The 21,491-nt window shown below is 38.9% G+C and overlaps 1 protein-coding gene across 1 annotated transcript in view; it reads left to right on the top strand.

Annotated features, from left to right (window-relative positions):
• The window catches only part of LOC150077305 (cytosolic carboxypeptidase 2-like), a 208,585-nt gene that overhangs the window by 62,600 nt on the left and 124,494 nt on the right, over window positions 1–21,491 (top strand). The window contains 1 exon segment of the mRNA XM_090385851.1: window positions 10,840–10,947. Within this exon segment, the coding sequence (XP_090241977.1) occupies window positions 10,840–10,947 (108 nt within the window).

Raw genomic sequence — 21,491 nt, 5'->3', positions numbered from 1 at the left:
CTACAAATGTCATTCCTCAATTTGCATTTATGTCCCCTCAGGCGATTAATCTGGGCAAGAGGAAGAATCCCATCAGCATTAAGCATGCTCAAACCATTCAAGGCCTTATACACTTCAGTGAGATCACCTCGCAGGTGCCTAGTCTCCAGATGCTGTATTGCAGAACTTAAGCCTTTCTTCATAAAACCACCCCTTTGTTACATTCACTAATCTTGTTGCCCTTCTCTCTACTCGTTCCAGCAGCTCTACATCCTTCCTAAAATGTGGCCTCCAGACCTGTATACAGTACTCAAGGTGTGGCCGGACCATTGCCTTATACAGGGGGATAATCACATCCTTTTCCCTGCTAGAAAAATTCCTGTATATCATTGACTCCCCACCATGAGCTACTCTTGCAGACTGTCTGCATTGCTCAGAAAACGTCATATCTGACTGCACAATTACCCCCAATTCCTTTTCATTCTCTACCGCTCTCAGAGTAGTACCACACAGTTGATATTTTATTCTGTGGTTACCGCTACCCACATGCAGTACTTTAAATTTGTTAACGTTAAATTTCAGTTTCCACCTCTCAGCCCAGCTGCTCAACTTTTCTAGATCCTGTTGCAGTAACGTACTGTCATTAGTCATTAGCAACCCTTGTCAACCTTCTTGTTGTCTGCAAACAGACATTAAGCCTGATATTCCATCATCAATATAATTAATACATGCAGAAAACAACATTGGACCCAACACTGAACTCTGAGGGGATTCCACTAATAACATTAATGCACAAAGAGCCGTGACCACTCTCTGTCTTCTCCCACTGAACGATCCCTTTATCCAGTGGTGAGCTGTGAATATTTTAAAAATGAGCTCGTAGTTTTTTCGACTTTCTACCGAGTAAATTTGATCAGTCACGGAAGTGACGGCATCAGTGGCTTCCACCAGAGGCACTTCCCATGCTTACACTTAGAGCATGTGACTCTTTTTCATGACTGGTTGATATCTTGAGTCAGGGGAGGATTCAGGAGGGACACATGGGGATTATTATCCCCTTAACCATGCATATAAGTGTATGTATATAATGTTCCTAGGTCTATCTAAAAAAAAAAAAAAAATTTAAAAATCCGGTCGTCATGCCTTCCTTTACGATGATACCTGGATACAATAGTGTCTGCAGTTCTAACTTTTTAGAATTTTTGTATGATTGCAACAGTACAAGTATTTGTCATATGATTGCAACAATACAACTGTTTATCATATGACTGGAACAATACATATATTTGTCAAAAATTTCTTTTTTTTTCTCACATTTTTGTTACATTCCATTGTTAGGTGCCCGTAACAACTGCGTATGTCACTTCAACTATAAGGTCGGTACTTCAATTGACGTGTTTTCCAGAGACATTTTGATATGTTGCAATCACAAGTATACATCTCTTACTCTAGTTATCATAAATCCATTGTATCTTGTCATCCAGAAATTATGAAAATTTGTGAATGATCAATAAAATATTTACAATAAAAAAGCCCTTTAAATTCATATTCAATATATAAGTTTGTTCCAGCAATTAACCACACGCTGGCTAAAGGCAAATTTCCACACATCTATTCTACATCTGTCCTTTTTAATTTGAATTTATGGCTCCTTAGGTTCGTAATCTGAACAAGTGGAAGGATCCCATCAGAATTCAGCTTACTCAACCCATTCAAGGCCTTATACACCTCAATCAGATCACCGCGCAGGTGCCTAGTCTCCAGCCACTGCAATTTGCAGAACTTAAGCCTCTCTTGGTAAGAGGATCCCTTCATTCCCCTCACCAATCTTTGTGCCCTTCTCTGTACACGCTCAAGCAAATCTACATCCTTCCTAAAATGAGGCCTCCAGACCTGTATGCAGTACTCAAGGTGTGGCCTGACCATTGCCTTATACAGAGGGACAATCACTTCCTTCTCCCTGCTAGCAAAATTCCTATATATCATTGACAAAACCCCATGACCTGCCCTGGCAGCCTGTCTGCATTGCTCAGAAAACTTCATATCTAACTGCACAATTACTCCCAGGTCTTTTTCATTTTCTACCACCTTAAGAGTAGTACCACACAGTTGGTATTTTTTCTGGGGTTACTTCTACCCATATGCAGTACTTTGCATTTGTCAAGGTTAGACTTCAGTTGCCACTTCTTAGCCCATCTGACCAAATTATCTAGATCCTGTTGCAGTAGCACACTGCCATTACTGTCATTAACAACCCTGCCAACCCTTGTATCATCTGCAAACTTCGACATTAAGCCTGATATACCTTCATCAATATCATTGATAAATATACAAAACAACAGTGGACCCAACACCGAATCCTGTGGGACTCCCCTAATAATATTAGTCCACGAAGAGCAGCACCCATTGATTACCACCCTCTGTCTTCTCCCACTTAACCATCCTTTTATCCATTGTAGCAACTTACCCTTAATACCATTCTGCTCCAATTTGTACAATAGTCTTCCATGCGCAACAGTGTCAAAAGCTTTCCTGAAATCCAAATATATGATATAACAAAATTATTTTTTGCATCCAGTTCCTTTGTAATCACATCATAATATCCTATCAAATTTGTCAGACAAGACTTTCCCTTAACAAACCCATGCTGTGTCTGAATTATTGCTGCAGTCTTGTCCAGATGATCCTGCAATGCATCTTTAACTAGTGACTCCATTATTTTACCTAGAACAGAAGTTAAACTAACTGGTCTATAATTACTCGTGTCACCCTTCGATCCCCCTTTGTGAATTGGGGATACATTTGCACTTCTCCAAGCCGTGGGAACCTCCCCTGAGTCCAAGGATGCTGTCATAATTATGGCTAAGGGTTTGCTTAGTTGCTTTGCCGCCTCGTTTAATATAACTGGATAGATCCCATCCACCCCATGTGCTTTTCTTATGTTTAACTTCAACAATTTCTCCTCCACTTTTCTCTCACTTATTACAGAATCATTAAGTATCCTGCTACAATTTGATAACCTTCTGCCATTTTCAAACCTTAATAATTCCTCATGTGTGAATGTAGATGCAAAATACTCATTCAGTTTGTTTGCTGTCTGAGCAGGATCATCAATAGTCGAACCATCGATGTCAAGTGGACCAATCAGATTCATCCCCTTCCTTTTAGAGTTATTATATTAGTAAAGAAATCCTTGCTGCCAAGGATTTCTCGTAATCTGCCTTTGCCTGCCTAAAGTGGTCTCCGACAGTTTTTAAATTCTGTTCAGTGGAAAAAACTGACGAGGTTACCAAAAGTAAATTCTAAGTGGGAAGCATTCAAGGAATTAATCGTGGAAGCTACTAAAAGTTTTATACCTATTAAGAAATATTGTTCAAGGTTTAGGCCTAAATGGTTATCTAATGAACTAATGAGACTCGTAATAGAGAAGAAAAATGCATGGGATGCATATAAATTATCAAGCGACTCAGAAGCCTATGGCAGATATAAGCTAGTCTGTAATCAGGTAACAAAGGAGGTTAGGCAGGTGAAGGCAGATTACGAGAAATCCTTGGCAAAAGATGCTAAGAAAAACAGCAAGGATTTCTTTACTTATATGAACTCTAAAAGGAAGAGGATGAATCTGATTGGTCCACTTGACATCGATGGTTCGACTGTTGATAATCCTGCTCAGATAGCAAACAAACTGAATGAGTATTTTGCATCTACATTCACACATGAGGAATTATTAAGGTTTGAAAATGGCAGAAGGTTATCAAATTGTAGCAGGATACTTAATGATTCTGTAATAAGTGAGAGAAAAGTGGTGGAGAAATTGTTGAAGTTAAACATAAGAAAAGCACTTTGGGTGGATGGGATCTATTCAGTTATATTAAAGGAGGTGGCAAAGCAACTAAGCAAACCCTTAGCCATAATTATGAGAGCGTCCTTGGACTCAGGGGAGGTTCCCACGGCCTGGAGATGTGCAAATGTATCCCAATTCACAAAGGGGGATCGAAGGGTGATGACACGAGTAATTACAGACCAGTTAATTTAACTTCTGTTCTGGGTAAAATAATGGATCACTGGTTAAAGATGCATTGCAGGATCATCTAGATAAGACTGCAGCAATAATTCAGACACAGCATGGGTTTGTTAAGGGAAAGTCTTGTTTGACAAATTTGATAGGATATTATGATGTGGTTACAAAGGAACTGAATGCAAAAAATAATTTTGATATCATATATTTGGATTTCAGGAAAGCTTTTGACACTGTTGCGCATGGAAGACTATTGTACAAATTGGAGCAGAATGGTATTAAGGGTAAGTTGCTACAATGGATAAAAGGATGGTTAAGTGGGAGAAGACAGAGGGTGGTAATCAATAGGTGCTGCTCTTCTTGGACTAATGTTATTAGTGGAGTCCCACGGGGTTCGGTGTTAGGTCCACTGTTGTTTTGTATATTTATCAATGATATTGATGAAGGTATATTAGGCTTAATGTCGAAGTTTGCAGATGATACAAAGGTTGGCAGGGTTGTTAATGACAGTAATGGCAGTGTGCTGCTGCAACAGGATCTAGATAATTTGGGCAGATGGGCTAAGAAGTGGCAACTGAAGTTTAACCTTGAGAAATGCAAAGTACTGCATATGGGTAGAAGTAACCCCAGAGAAACGTACCAACTGTGTGGTACTACACTTTAGGTGGTAGAAAACGAAAAAGACCTGGGAGTAATTGTGCAGTCAGATATGAAGTTTTCTGAGCAATGCAGACAGGCTGCCAGGGCAGGTCATGGGGTTTTGTCAATGATATATAGGAATTTTGCTAGCAGGGAAAAGGAGGTGATTATCCCTCTGTATAAGGCAATGGTCAGGCCACGCCTTGACTACTGCGTACAGGTCTGGAGGCCTCATTTTAGGAAGGATGTAGATTTACTTGAGCGTGTACAGAGGAGGGCAACAAGATTGGTGAGGGGAATGAAGGGATTCTCTTACCAAGAGAGGCTTAAGTTCTGCAAATTGCAGTGGCTGGAGACTAGGCATCTGTGCGGTGATCTGATTGAGGTATATAAGGCCTTGAATGGGTTGAGCACGCTGAATTCTGATGGGATCCTTCCACTTGTTCAGATTATGAACCTAAGGGGGCATAAATTCAAATGAAGAAAAGACAGATGTAGAATAGATGTGTGGAAATTTGCCTTTAGCCAGCGGGTGGTTAATTGCTGGAAAAAACTTCCATCTGTCGTTGTGGAAGTTGATAGGTTGAATAAATTTAAGGAGGTACTGGACAGGCATTTGGAGGGAATGGTGTGATTTTTTTTTGGCTGATGCTGCATAAGCTCATACACTTGCTTTCTTGCATCACATGCCACTGCTACTACTACTACTACTAAACCTCATTTGTGACCTGATTACAGACTAGCTTATATCTGCCATAGGCTTCTGAGTCGCTTGATAATTTATATGCAACCAATGCATTTTTCTTCTCTGTTACGAGTCTCATTAGTTCATTAGATAACCATTTAGGCCTAAACCTTGAACAATATTTCTTAATAGGTATGAAACTTTTAGTAGCATCCACGATTAATTCCTTGAATGCTTCCCACTTAGAATTTACTGTTGGTTACATCGTCAGTTGATCCCACTGTACAAAATTTAAAAACTGTCGGAGACCACTGTACTCTCCTTTACGGAAGCAAAAACCCTTTTCTTTACCCCCGATGGTAATTAAATCTTTAAGTAAATCCCACATCAGTACACTGTGATCACTGCCACCTAGTGGTTCCTTTATCTGCAAATTCTTAATACACGAATGATCACTGCTGATAACCAGATCAAGAGTATTAATCTCTCTGGTTGCTTCTCGAACATGCTGCTGCAGAAAACAATCATCCAATAAATCCACAAAAATCTGACTAGATGATCATGCAATGCATCTTTAACTAGTGACTCCATTATTTTACCCGGAACAGAAGTTAAACTAACTGGTCTGCAAGTTCCAGTCAATATCTGGGAAGTTAAAATCCCCCATTATAAGACATTCTGATTTATTAGCCCACTCTATTTCTCTGTACAATTGTTCATTGTACTCATTCGAATCATTAGGCCTATAACACGCTCCTACTCTTATTTTTGCTTTCGAAGTGCTTATGTCACACCAAACTGACTCGGCAGTGTACTGTTCATCTATATCAACTGGGTGCACTTCTTTTGATTTTATGTTTTTCTTAATTAACAGCATAACACCTCCTTCCTTTCTATCCTGTCTATCCTTTCTGTACACATTGTACTCCCCAAATTCCAGCTCTGCATTCCTCTGCTATCCCAACAATATCCGCTTTTGATGTCTTGATCAACACTTCAAATTCATCAAATTTATTTACTATACTTCTAGTATTGGTATACATGCAAGCATACATGCTCCTATGATAGTTTATGAAACATAAACTGTCAGTAGATAGTTTGTTTCACATAAACTATCTACTGCACATGCTCGGCAAACACACAACTCTTTTATTCGTCTTTTTTGTAACAACTAGGGAAATATAATGGATAAATTTTTTTCATGATAAAATTTTAATATTGCAAATAAAAAAATAACATGAAGTAGATCCCATATCAAGAAAAATTTATTCTAAAATTTGCCATATAAAATTTACTTCGTTATTAATATTTGTTGTCGATCTTCTGCTTTGCTCAGTAGCCGAGTGATGATTACAGAGGAATGATTTGACATAACGATCCCGATCAAATTGAAGCAATGGTTTTCCATTTAGATGTATGGTCATCATATCTGGAACGTGTTTAATTGTCAAAATTATTCATTCACACAATATTATTCATTAGGCTAAAAGCTCGCTCAGCTTCAGCACTGCTAATTGCAAAATCTCTAAAATCATTAATTTTTATTTCATATTTTATCAGAAAACTTAAATTTCTTATTTGGTTTTCATCGTCTTTCCACTGAGACAAAAGTTTCAGCTCTGGATACTCAGTATTTGCATTCAGGATTTCATTTATAAAATAAATGATCATCTCAACAATGAGCTTGCAACTTTTCAAAAAAAAATAAGAATGGGCTCTTGTGAGCTCACTATAGCTCGCCACTGCCTTTATCCACAGCAGCAATTTGCCTCCAGTGCCACAGTGCTCCAATTTTTGCAGCAGTCTTCCATGTGCAACAGAATCAAAAAATATATGCCTTAGTAGATGTAGGGTGCTGTACTCTTACAATCTTGAAATATGTGCAGGGAAGCAACCCGAAGGTCCGTTCCAAATCAGCAATAGACCGGCTAATGTTGTCAAAAGACTGGCAGAACCTATCCATGGGACTGGACAGAACAGTATGGTGTATAATTGGTTTACTGATGTCAGTTTGGTTTTGGAACTCAGAAAAAGGAAACTCTCTTATGTTGGAATGATAAAAAAGAACAAACTGTAAGTTCCAGTCAAATTTGTGTTAGCCAAGAGTCGACCTGAAAAATCGAGTTTGTTTGGCTTCAGGGAAGAAGCAGCAATTGTTTCTTATGTACTGAAGAAATCAAAGAACGTCATCTTGATTTCCTCCTTGCATTTTGATAATGCCATTAACCATGAAACAGGTGATCAGCTGAAGCCAGAAATTGTAACATTTTATAATGCAAACAAGTCTGGAGTAGATACTGCGGATCAGATTTATGCACCTTACAATGTGGCACGAGCTTGTCATCATTGGCCGATGGTGATATTCTATGCTATACTAAACATTAGCGGAATCAATGCACAAGTGATATACACGGGAAATGAAAAGAAGTAACCCAGACTCTTCCTCAGGCAACTTTCTGCAGAATTAGTGGCTGAGGAGCCAGGTCCATCAAGTTGTAACTTCCCTTCAACTAAGGTTACAGAGTACTGTACTGAGCCTTCTACAAGTGCAGAACGGGAGAGCATTAGCACTAATTGTTGGCAAGCAACAAAGAGAACCCAGATGACAAGATATTAGTATTAGTAATGGCTACATGGTGCAAGGAAGCCTATGGCTTATGCTGCATTCTTGCATAAATTGTAAGCAGTACCTCTGCTTAGAGCATGCAGAAATAATTTGTCCATCATGCTCTAGAAAATGCAATGTTCAATGAACTAGAAGATGAAAAATAATTTTTTATATAAAATATAAAACATTTATATAAAAATTAAAATTTCTTAATGAATAAACGTTTGAAACTCTTGTTTATGTTATTTATGAATAAACTAGAGTGATTTTTAAACAGTCTTTAATTTTTCGATATGAAACCTAGTATAACTGAGAGATACATTGTGACCAGCTATGTTCATTTTGCTGCTGCAGCCAATGAAGGGATAAATTCAAGGACAAGCTCTTGAAATGAATAGGAAATGGGAAGTGTGTTTTGTTTTGTTTTTTTTGGCTGATGCTGTATAAGCTTGCTTTCTTGCATTATTTGCCACTACTAATGCTAAAGTTGTATTTTAGCCAGCAAGTTGTTAATTATTGGAATAAGTGTTGACTATGTGGGTGATTGAAGCTGACAGCTTGGGGAAATTCAAAGGTCATTTGGACAGATACCTATGTTATGAGGGTGTCAAATGGGTAGCTTATTTTATTTTAATATTTATTTATTGTTATTGTTTTTAATTAATTAATTTTTTTAGCTGATGCAACAAAATTTCAGGATCTCCTTGCACCATATGACTAATAGTAATTTCTTTTCCACCTTCTCAGTTATCTTAAAATCATTTAGCTGCCACCTGTAATTTGATATACTTCTGGCATCTCAGCTCTAAAAACTTCTTCACTTATAAATCAGTGGCAGCTCATGACTCTGGTGTATGGGGGTGCTGCTTCTTAAAGTTACATTAAATTGCCTTGGTTATAAGACATGTAGACATAGATGGTAATAATAATAAGAAGCAAGTTAAAAATACTAGAAACATTAACTGGACACTTACCATTAACAGACTTGGGTAATCTTGAAATTTTATTTAAAAATAAAATCCATTCTTTGGATTTTATCTGGTGAAAATAGATTAATAACTTTTTCATTCAAGTTTGGTTCACTGTTCAAATCGGCACTGCTCGCTCCGCAGTTCCTTTGACTCTTTTTATCACCTAAAAAATGTGTATTGGCTACCTGCCAACTAGGCATTGACTCACCCACTGGGGCCAAAATGTGGAACTGTGTAGCGCACAGTTTCACCTATGGTTAAACTTCAAAGTTGAAAACTATTCTGTGTTTTTATTCGTTTATTATTGAAATGATTATTGGAAATAGAGGATGAGTATACTATATGCGGGACCTGTTAATAAAAATATTCATTGCATTCCATTGTTCTTTGCAATATTTCATATAACTCCGTTGACTGTAATGTATATGCAAAATATCTATTCAGTTTGTCAGCAACCTCAACAGCTTCACCAACAGTTATGCCATTTGTATCCAGTGGACAGATACGATTTATGCTTTTTCTTGTAGTATTAACATAAGCAAAGATTCTTTGCCACTTTTCCTTTCATTCTTAGTCAGAGCTTCTCATAATCTGATTAGCATGCTGAATTCTCTTCATGACTTGTTGCAATTTCCAAAGCACAGTTTGTCGCAATTTAAAGAACGGCAATTTATGCTGATATACAACTCAAGTCTTTCTTGGTAATAGTTCCTTTTTGTGCCCCTTGACTGATGCTGTTGCCCTTTGCTTGTTCCTACTTATCTACATAATTCCTAAAATGAAGCTTTCACACCTGTATGCAGTACTGAAGATGCAGCCTAATCATTGCCTTATACATTGTGATAATCACCTTCTTGCTGGCAGTGTCAGACTGTTGGATTGCATAATTGTAGTGCAGACGTTGGACTGTACAGTTAACCTCCCTAGGTTTTCTTCATTCTCCACTATCTTCAGTGTGTTATCACCCAATTGGTATGTTATTCTGAAATTAATTTCTGCTACCCAAATGCAATATCTTGCATTTAATAATGCTAAATCTGAATTGCCACTTCTCAGCCTGGCTACGTAATTTGTGCAGACCTTGTTGCAGTAGCCTATCCTGTTTTATGTCATTAAACTACCTGCCAACCTTTGTATCATCATTAAACTTGATAATACCCTCACCGTTATCGTTTATATCTTTTGAAATAATAAGGGACCCAGCACTAAATAATGAATTTTCTTTTCTATTTGACTGTGAGACTGGCGCCTCCGTAGCCAGGTGGGCAGGAGCAGCAGGGGGGGGGTTCGATTAGCCTGGGGTTCGAGCCTGTGACCACCAAATACGGAGGATGTGGAAAGGTCAGGGAATGACCACCGCATATCCCTGGAGCAATATGTCCTTAGTTGCTAATGCTCCTAAAAACCAAATAACAACAATAACAATGACTGTGAGACTACAGAATTCCTTTGTAGTTAAGAGCACGGTACATACACATCTTACATTTCCTGTGATTAAATTGATTAAAATCTTTTTTAATTGATTATATCCTCCCTAGGTTTATATATATATATATATATTTCTACTATATACAAATTTTAAATTTCCTGTGAATAAATTGTATTTTTTGATTACCATCATTTCACTCCTTGTTATTAGCACAGACAATCAGGGTTTCACTTTATTGAAATTAGTTATTATATTGTGACACCAGGTGTGAGATGCAACAGATGGTCCTCTGGCATTGGTATGTTATTCCAATTTGTAAAAATGTAGTGTTTTTCACACTGTTAAATGGGGAAAATGCTATAGGCAGGTGTTGTGCAAGCTCTACATCAGACTTGAAGAATATGGCAGGAATGCTAGATTGGAGAAAATGTCACCTACCACGACATCACATCACATAAATTTCATCAGTTTAATAACTTTTTCTCCCTGTTTTTCTCTCTCTCTCTCTAGAAGCGTGTAGTAATGATAACTGCAAGAGTTCATCCGGGAGAAACAAGTGCCAGCTGGGTTGCCAAAGGACTTATAGACTTTCTTACTGGTACCTCCGCTGAAGCTCAAGTATGTTAGTAAAAACACTTTTTTTGTATAAGTAATATGCAAATGGTATATTTTGTTTAAATAATATAATATTTTGTGTAAATAATATATTTTATATAAATAATATGCAATATATTTCTAATATTTATTAGAAATTCTACCTCATTACAGTACTTGTTACAGAAATTCTACAGTACTTGTTAACAGTCCAAAAGGTATCAGCATAATATTTTTCCATTGTTTAGCAATTATTGAGGCTTAGTGAGGTGCTTTAATGGAGTACAATTCCTTTAGTGGGATGCATATAAATTATCAGGCGACACAGAAGGCAGTGCCACATATAAAAAAGTCTGTAATCAAGTCAAAAAGGAGGTTAGGCAAGCAAAGGCAGATTACGAGAAATCTTTGGCAAAGGATGCAAAGAAAAGCATCAAGGAGTTCATTACTTATATGAACTCTAGAAGGAAAGGGATGAATCAGATTGGACCACTTAACATAGATGCGGGGATGGGGGGATACATCTACAGGGATGGGATACACTTAAATAGAAAGGGTGCAAGAATATTTGCTGATGCTATCAAGGCAGTGTTAGGTGGGTCGGAAAACTGCTAGCTTGGGGGAGACAAAGACCAATAGATTGACAGTAGCCACTGGCAGAGGTGAAAGAGATTCTTGCACTGCTTCTATTAGAATGAGCAGAAGCCTGAAAAACAAGATGCATGATATTTCAGAGACTGCTGGGAGCCATTGCGGTACAAGTAAACATATGGATTGTGTTGGGGTAGCTAAGAATAGAAACAGGTGCAGGTATACTTGCGTGTACACCAATGCTAGGAGTTTAGTAAATAAATTTGATGAATTTGAGGTATTGCTCAAAACATCAAAGGCAGATATTGTTGGGATATCAGAGACGTGGTGTCACACAGATATAAGGGATGCAGAACTGGAATTTGGGGAATACAACGTCTACAGAAAGGATAGACAGGATAGGAAGGGGGAGGGGTTATGCTATTAGTTAAGAAACACATAAAAACCAAGGAAGTGAAGCCAGTCGACATCGCTGGACAGTGCAGTGTTGAGTCAGTTTGGTGTGACATAAGCATTGGGAGATCAAAATTGAGAGTAGGAGTGTGCTATAGGCCTAATGACTCTGATGAGTATAATAAGAAACTGTACAGGGAAATAGAGTGGGCCAGTAAATCAGAGAGTCTTATAATGGGAGATTTTAATTTCCCAGATATTGACTGGAATTTGTTGGCTGGTCACTCACATACTAGCAGGGCTTTTGTGGATTTATTGGATGATTGTTTTCTACATTAGCATGTTTGGGAGGCAACTAGAGGGAGTAGTAATCTTGATTTGATTATCAGCAGTGATTCTTCATGCATTAAGAATCTGCAGATAAATGAACCACTAGGTGGCAGTGATCACAGTGTGCTGAAGTGGGACTTACTCAAAGAGGTAACTACCATTAGGGGTAAAGGGAAGGGTTATTGCTTCCGTAAAGGCGACTACGATGGACTGAGACAGTATTTAAATTCTATACAGTGGGACCAACTGATGATGTTACCAACAGCAAATTCAAAATGGGAAGCATTCAAAGAACTTATCTTGGAAGCTACTAGGCTTTACATACCAACTAAGAAATATTGTTCAAGGTTTAGGCCAAAATGGATGTCAGATGAACTAATGAGGCATATGGCAGAGAAGAAAAATGCATGGGATACTTACAAATTAACACATGACACAGAAGCCTATGATAGATACAAGTTGATATGCAACCAAGTTACAAAGGAGGTTAGGCAGGCGAAGGCAGATTACGAGAAATCCTTGGCAAGGGATGCAAAGAAAAACAGCAAAGAGTTCTTTACTTATGTAAACTCTAGAAGGAAGGGGATGAATCAGATTGGTCCACTTGATATTGATGGGTCAACTGTTGATGATCCTGCTCAGGTAGCTAACAAACTAAATGAATATTTTGCATCGACATTCACACATGAGGAGTTATTCAGCAAGGGGAATGCCAGAGGTGTATTCAACTCTAGCAGTAAGCTACAGAATCTTGAAATAACTGGGAGTAAAGTGGAGGAGAAACTGTTGAAGATAAACACAAGAAAGGCACCCAGGGTGGATGGGATCTATCCAGTTATATTAAAGGAGGCAGCAAAGGAAGTAAGCAAACCCTTAGCCATAATTATGAGAGCTTCCTTGGACTCAGGGGAGGTACCCATAGACTGGAAATGTGCAAATGTGACCCCATTTCACAAAGGAGGATCAAAGGCTGACACAAGTAATTATAGACCTGTGAGCTTAACTTCTGTTCCAGGAAAATTAATGGAGGCACTGGTTAAAGAAGCACTGCAGGATCATTTAGACAAGACTTCAGTTATGTTGTTGTTGTTATTTGGTTTTTAGGAGCATTAGCAACTAAGGCCATATTGCTCCGGGATATGCGGTGGTCATTCCCTGACCTTTCCGCATCCTCCATATTTGGTGGTGACGGGCTCGAACCCCGGTCTAATCAAGAAGCGTGTGCTAACGCACCACTGCTCCTTCCCACCTGGCTACGGAGGCGCCACTTCAGTTATAGCTCGGACACAGCATGGTTTTGTTAAGGGGAAGTCTTGCCTGACCAATTTGATTGGATACTATGATGCAGTCACAAAAGAACTGGATGCAGGGAATAGCTTTGATATTATATACTTGGATCTTAGAAAGGCTTTTGATACTGTTGCACATGGAAGACTGCTACACAAATTGGAGCAGTGTGACATTGGAGGCAAATTGCTGCTATGGATAAAGGGGTGGTTGAGGGGGAGAAGACAGAGAGTGGTAATCAATGGACACTGCTCATCGTGGACTAATGTTATTAGTGGAGTCCCTCAGGGCTCAGTGTTGGGTCCATTATTGTTTTCCGTATTTATAAATGATATTGATGATGGTATATCAAGCTTAATGTCCAAGTTTGCAGACGATACAAAGGTTGGCAGGGTTGTCAAGGACACTACTGACACTATGCTGCTGCAACAGGATCTGGAAAGGTTGAGCAGATGGGCTGAGAGGTGGCAAATGAAGTTTAACATTGACAAATGTAAAGTACTACACATGGGAAACAGCAACCCCAGAGCAACGTATCAACTCTGTGGTACTACACTGACAGTGGTAGAGAATGAAAGGGACTTGGGGGTGGTTGTGCAGGCAGATATGAAGTTCTCTGAGCAGTGCAGACGGTCTGCAAGAGTAGCTCATGGAGTATTGTCAATGATATACAGGAATTTTTCCAGCAGGGATAAGGAGGTGATTATTCCCTTGTATAAGGCAATGGTCAGGCCACACCTAGAGTACTGTATACGGGTCTGGAGGCCTCATTTCAAGAAGGATGTAGAGCTGCTGGAACGAGTACAGAGAAGGGCAACAAGATTAGTGAATGGAACAAAGGGGTGCTCTTACGAAGAAAGGCTTAAGTTTTGCAAATTACAGTGTCTGGAGACTAGGCACCAGCGAGGTGATCTGATAGAGGTGTATAAAGCCTTGAATGGTTTGAGCATGCTCAATGCTGATGGGATTCTTCCTCTATCTCAGAATAATCACCTGAGAGGGCATAAATTCAAATTGAGGATTGCAGATGTAGGATAGACGTGCGGAAATTTGCCTTTAGCCAGCGGGTGGTTGGTTGGTGGAACAGACTTCTATCCCTTGTAGTCGAAGTTGATAGCCTAAATAAGTTTAAGGCTCAGCTGGACAGGTATTTTGAACGAACAGAGGGTGAAGTGGAAGTGGGTTTTTTTTTTTTTTGGCTGATGCTGCATAAGCTTGCTTTCTTGCATCAAATGCCTCTACTAATGCTAATGCTAAAATGCTAATGCGTTGACTATTGACGATCATGCTCAGGTAACTGTTAAACTGATGAGTATTTTGTATCTATATGCACATATGCAGAGTTATTCAAGGAGGGTAATGCCAGAAGTTTATCAAACTCTAATAGGGAGCTAAATGATTTTGTAATAACTGAGAGCAAAGGGGAGGAGAAATTGTTGAAGGTAAACATAGGGAAGGCACCTGGGGTGGTCGGGATCTATCCAGTTATATTAAAGGATGCAGCAAAGTAAACAAACCCTTAGCCATAATTATGAGAGCTTCCTTGGACTTGGGAGAGGTCTCCAACTGGAGGTGTGCAAATGTATCACCAATTCACAAAGGAACATATAGGCCTGTAGTAACTATAGGCCTGTTAGTTTAACTTGTATTCCGGGGAAAATAATGGAGTCACTGGTTAAAGAAGCATTGCAGGATCATCTGGACAAGACTGCAGTAATAGTTAAGACAAAGTGTGGGTTTGTTAAAGGGAGGTCTTGCCTGACCAATTTGATTGGATACTATTATGTGGTCACAAAGGAACTGGATTCAAAAATAATTTTGATATCATATACTTGTATTTCAGGAAAGCTTTTGATACTGTTGCACATGGAAGACTGCTGTAGAAATGGGAGCGGTATGGCATTAAGAGTAAGTTGCTACAATGGTTAAAGGGGCAGAGAGTGGTGATCAATGGACACTGCTCTTCGTGGACAAATGTTATTAATGGAGTTCCCCAGGGGTCCATTGTTCTTTTCTGTATTCATCAGTGATATTGATTAATGTATATCAAACTTAATGTCCAAGTTTACAGATGATAGAAAAGGTTGGCAGGGTTGTTAAGCATTAGCAAAGGCACATAATGCAAGAAAGCAAGCTTATATAGCATCAGCCAAAAAAAAAAAAAAAAAAACCCTTTTCATTTCACCCATCCACTCACTCCAAATATTTGTCTAGTTCTGCCTTGAATCTATTTAAGTTATCAACTTCTACAACGACAGATGGAAGTTTGTTCCAGCAATCAACTACCTGCTGGCTAAAGGCAAACTTCTGCACATCTATCCTGCAACTGTCTTTCCTCAATTTGAATTTATGCCCTCTCAGGTGATTATTCTGAGCAAGAGGAAGAATCTCATTAGCATTGTGCATGCTCAAACCATTCAAGGCTTTATACACCTCAATCAGATCACCTCAACAGTAACGATAGTATTCTACTCTAACTGGATCTAGAAAGGTTGGGCTAATGGGCTGAGAAGTGGCAACTGAAGTTTAACATTGACAAATGCAAAGTACTACATATTGGTAGTAATAACCTAAGAGAAACGTACGAACTCTGTGGTACTACACTCAGGGAAGTGGAAAGTGAAAAAGACCTGGGGGAAATTGTGCAGTCAGATATGAAGTTCACTGAGCAGTGCAGATGGGCTGCCAGGGCAGTTCATCAAGTCTTGTCAATGATATGTAGGAATTTTGCTAGCAGGGACAGGCACGTGTTTGTCCCGTTGTACAGTGAAATGGTCAGGCCACACTTTGAGTACTGTGTACAGGTCTGGAGGCCTCATTTTAGGATGTAGAGTTGCTAAAACGAGTACAAAGAAGGGCAACAAGATTGGTGAGGGGAACAAAGGTTCTGCAAATTGAAGCTAGTTAGTTAGTTATTTGGTTTTTAGGAGCATTAACAACTAAGGCCATATTGCTCCGGATATGCGATGGTCATTCCCTGACCTTTCCGCATCCTCCGTATTTGGTGGTGACGGACTCAAACCCCGGTTTAATCGAGAAGCGTGTGCTATGCACTGTTGCTCCTTCCCACCTGGCTGCGGAGGCACCTGCAAATTGAAGCACTTGGAGAGTAGGCACATGTGAGGTGATCTGGAGGTGTATAAGGCCTTGAATGTGTTGAGCAAGCTGAATGCTAATGGGATTTTTCGTTTTGCTCAGATTAAGAACCTGAGGGGACAAAGATTCAAATTGAGGAAATACAGTTGTAGAATAGATGTGCAGAAATTTGCCTTTAGCCAGCTGGTAGTTGATTGGTGGAACAGACTTCCATCTCTTGTTGTGGAAGTTGGTAGCCTAAATAAATTTAAGGCTGAGCTGGACAGGCATCTGGAATGAATGGAAGGGTGAAATGGGAGGTTTTTTTTTTTTTTTTGGCTGTTACTGCGTATGCTTGCTTTCTTGCATCGTATGGCTCTACTAATGCTAAAAGTCTTCCTGTATATCATATCAAAATTAGTTTTTGCATCCTGTTCCTTGGTCACTGTGTCATAGTAACTATCATATCGGTTATACAAGACCGCTCCTTAACAAATCCTTGCTGTAACTGTAGTATATATAATTGCATTCCTCTCCAGATGATCCTGTATTACTTTTTAACCAGTGACTCCTTTATTTTCCCTGCAACAGAAGTTAAGCTAACAGGTCTGTAATTATTCATGTCACCTTTTGATCTCCATTTATGAATTGGGGATACATTCACACATCTCTAGTCCATATGGGCATCCCCTGAATCCAAAGATGCTCTCATAATTATGGCTAAAGGCTTGCTTGCTGCCTCTTTTAATATATAATTGGATAGATCTTCTGGCATCCCTTTCCGTAAAGAATTCCTAGTGTGTGAATACAGATTCAAAATACGTATTCAATTTGTCAGCAACCTAAGTAAGGTAATCGAAAGTTAACTGATCGATATCAAGTGGCCCAATGTGATTCAATCCTTTCCTTCTACTGTTAATATAAGCCTGGATGTCTTTTTCTGTTGCTAGAGTCTTCTCATAATCTGCATTAGCTTGTCTAGCCTCTTTCGTGACTTGATTGAGCAGCAATTTATATCTACCATATGCTTCTGAATCACCTGATAATTTATATGCATCCCATGCCCTTTTCTTCTCTGCCACTTGTCTCATAGTTCATCTGACATCCATTAGGTGTAAGTCTTGAACAGTATTTCTTCATTGGTATGAAAAGCCTAGTAGCTTCTATCATTACCTCTCCGAATGCTTCCCATTTAGAATGTGCTGTTTGTAACATCATCAGCTGGTCCCGCTGCATAGAATTTAAAAATTGTCTGAGACCACTGTAGTCACCCTTACAAAAGCCTTTCACTTTACCCTTGTAAGTAGTTATATCTTTAATTAAATTCACACATGTACAATGTGATCGTTGTCACCCTGTGGGTCTTTTACCTGCAGATTCTTAATGCATATAGAATCACTCATGATAACCAGATCAAGAATATTGCTCTACAAAAGTCTTGCTAGTGTGTAAGTGACCAATCTACAAATTCCAGTCAACATCTAGAAATTTAAAATTCCCATTGTAAGACATTTTGATATACTGGTCCACTCTATTTCTTTTGTATATCTATTTAGTATACTCGTCACAGTCATTAGACCTATAACCCACTCCTATTCTCAATTTTGTTTTTCCAGTGCTTATATCACCAAACTGACTCAACATTGCATTGCTCACCCATGTTGACTGGATGCACTGTCTTAGATTTAATATGCTTCTTAACTAAGAGCATAACCCCACTACTCCCCCTCCCCTCCCTTGTCCTGTCTGTCCTTCCTGTATACATTGTACTTCCCATATTCAAATGCAGCACCACTTATGTGTGAGTGACATTGTCTCTGCTAACCCTACAATGTATAAAGGATTAGTAATGCAAAATTGGGCACTGCTTAAGATATTCATTATCTTGACAGTATAAGAAGAAAGAATATATAATTTTAATTATTAATTTAATTTATGAAAAAACATTAAACCCTTATTAACTTGGCAGTAGTCATACCCCAGTTTGGTGCAATGAAATATGCCCTACGCCCTCTCTGGTGACCAACTCTGTTTTTTATTTATGGAAAAGTTTTTTGATTTTTTGAATTATGCTTGCAGTATATCAGTATATTGATTTCTGTAGTTTATTGTTTATTATATCTAAATTTTAATTTTTAATAAGAAAATTAAATATTTAAAAATACTTGGTTTTTTTACACATTATTTTTAAAAAGCAAAAAAAAAAAATTAATTCTGTTAAAGGGAAAAAAAGCTATAACCATAAAATGAAGGCCTCTTCAATTTTCAAGTAGAGTGAATGGTTAAGAGCATGAAATTTCAATTTTGTACATGCACATTGATTTCTGCCTACATATTACATATGGATGCAGAAATGTGCAGCAGCTTTTATTAATTCTGCTTAAACTTAAGAAAAAAAAAAATTACAGTCACAAAATATAAACATGACTAAACAGAAACTATTAGGCACTTCAATTTTAGAGTTAGCATTAGCATTAGCATTAGTAGAGGCATTTGATGCAAGAAAGCAAGCTTATGCAGCATCAGCCAAAAAAAAAAAAAAAAAAAAAAACCCACTTCCACTTCACCCCTCTGTTCGTTCAAAATACCTGTCCAGCTGAGCCTTAAACTTATTTAGGCTATCAACCTCCACCACAAGGGATGGCAGTCTGTTCCACCAACCAACCACCCGCTGGCTAAAGGCAAATTTCCGCACGTCTATCCTACATCTGTCTTTCCTCAATTTGAATTTATGCCCTCTCAGGTGATTTTTCTGAGCTAGAGGAAGAATCCCATCAGCATTGAGCATGCTTAAACCATTCAAGGCTTTATACACCTCTATCAGATCACCTCGCTGGTGCCTAGTCTCCAGACACTGTAATTTGCAAAACTTAAGCCTTTCTTCGTAAGAGCACCCCTTTGTTCCATTCACTAATCTTGTTGCCCTTCTCTGTACTCGTTCCAGCAGCTCTACATCCTTCTTGAAATGAGGCCTCCAGACCTGTATACAGTACTCTAGGTGTGGCCTGACCATTGCCTTATACAATGGAATAATCACCTCCTTATCCCTGCTGGAAAAATTCCAGTATATCATTGACAATACTCCATAAGCTACTCTTGCAGCCCGTCTGCACTGCTCAGAGAACTTCATATCTGCCTGCACAATCACCCCCAAGTCCCTTTCATTCTCTACCACTGTCAGTGTAGTACCACAGAGTTGATACGTTGCTCTGGGGTTGCTGTTTCCCATGTGTAGTACTTTACATTTGTCAATGTTAAACTTCATTTGCCACCTCTCAGCCCATCTGCTCAACCTTTCCAGATCCTGTTGCAGCAGCATAGTGTCAGTAGTGTCCTTGACAACCCTGCCAACCTTTGTATCGTCTGCAAACTTGGACATTAAGCTTGATATACCATCATCAATATCATTTATAAATACAGAAAACAATAATGGACCCAACACTGAGCCCTGAGGGACTCCACTAATAACATTAGTCCACTATGAGCAGTGTCCATTGATTACCACTCTCTGTCTTCTCCCCCTGAACCACCCCTTTATCCATAGCAGCAATTTGCCTCCAATGTCACACTGCTCCAATTTGTGTAGCAGTCTTCCATGTGCAACAGTATCAAAAGCCTTTCTAAGATCCAAGTATATAATATCAAAGTTATTCCCTGCATCCAGTTCTTTTGTGACTGCATCATAGTATCCAATCAAGTTGGTCAGGCAAGACTTCCCCTTAACAAAACCATGCTGTGTCTGAGCTATAACTGAAGTCTTGTCTAAATGATCCTGCAGTGCTTCTTTAACCAGTGCCTCCATTAATTTTCCTGGAACAGAAGTTAAGCTCACAGGTCTATAATTACTTGTGTCAGCCTTTGATCCTCCTTTGTGAATTGGGGTCACATTTGCACATTTCCAGTCTATGGGTACCTCCCCTGAGTCCAAGGAAGCTCTCATAATTATGGCTAAGGGTTTGCTTACTTCCTTTGCTGCCTCCTTTAATATAACTGGATAGATCCCATCCACCCCGGGTGCCTTTCTTGTGTTTATCTTCAACAGTTTCTCCTCCACTTTACTCCCAGTTATTTCAAGATTCTGTAGCTTACTGCTAGAGTTGAATACACCTCTGGCATTCCCCTTGCTGAATAACTCCTCATGTGTGAATGTCGATGCAAAATATTCATTTAGTTTGTTAGCTACCTGAGCAGGATCATCAAAAGTTGACCCATCAATATCAAGTGGACCAATCTGATTCATCCCCTTCCTTCTAGAGTTTACATAAGTAAAGAACTCTTTGCTGTTTTTCTTTGCATCCCTTGCCAAGGATTTCTCGTAATCTGCTTTCGCCTGCCTAACCTCCTTTGTAACTTGGTTGCATATCAACTTGTATCTATCATAGGCTTCTGTGTCATGTGTTAATTTGTAAGTATCCCATGCATTTTTCTTCTCTGCCATATGCCTCATTAGTTCATCTGACATCCATTTTGGCCTAAACCTTGAACAATATTTCTTAGTTGGTATGTAAAGCCTAGTAGCTTCCAAGATAAGTTCTTTGAATGCTTCCCATTTTGAATTTGCTGTTGGTAACATCATTAGTTGGTCCCACTGTATAGAATTTAAATACTGTCTCAGTCCATCGTAGTCGCCTTTACGGAAGCAATAACCCTTCCCTTTACCCCTAATGGTAGTTACCTCTTTCAGTAAATCCCACTTCAGCACACTGTGATCACTGCCACCTAGTGGTTCATTTCTCTACAGATTCTTAATGCATGAAGAATCACTGCTGATAATCAAATCAAGAGTATTACTCCCTCTAGTTGCCTCCCGAACATGCTGATGTAGAAAACAATCATCCAATAAATCCACAAAAGCCCTGCTAGTGTGTGAGTAACCAGCCCCCAAATTCCAG

This window comes from Mastigoproctus giganteus, chromosome 12 (assembly GCF_048544385.1).
Source record: "Mastigoproctus giganteus isolate SK-2022 chromosome 12, ASM4854438v1, whole genome shotgun sequence".
In the NCBI taxonomy this organism is placed as follows: domain Eukaryota; kingdom Metazoa; phylum Arthropoda; class Arachnida; order Uropygi; family Thelyphonidae; genus Mastigoproctus; species Mastigoproctus giganteus.
This window is presented reverse-complemented; position numbering and strand designations above follow the sequence as displayed.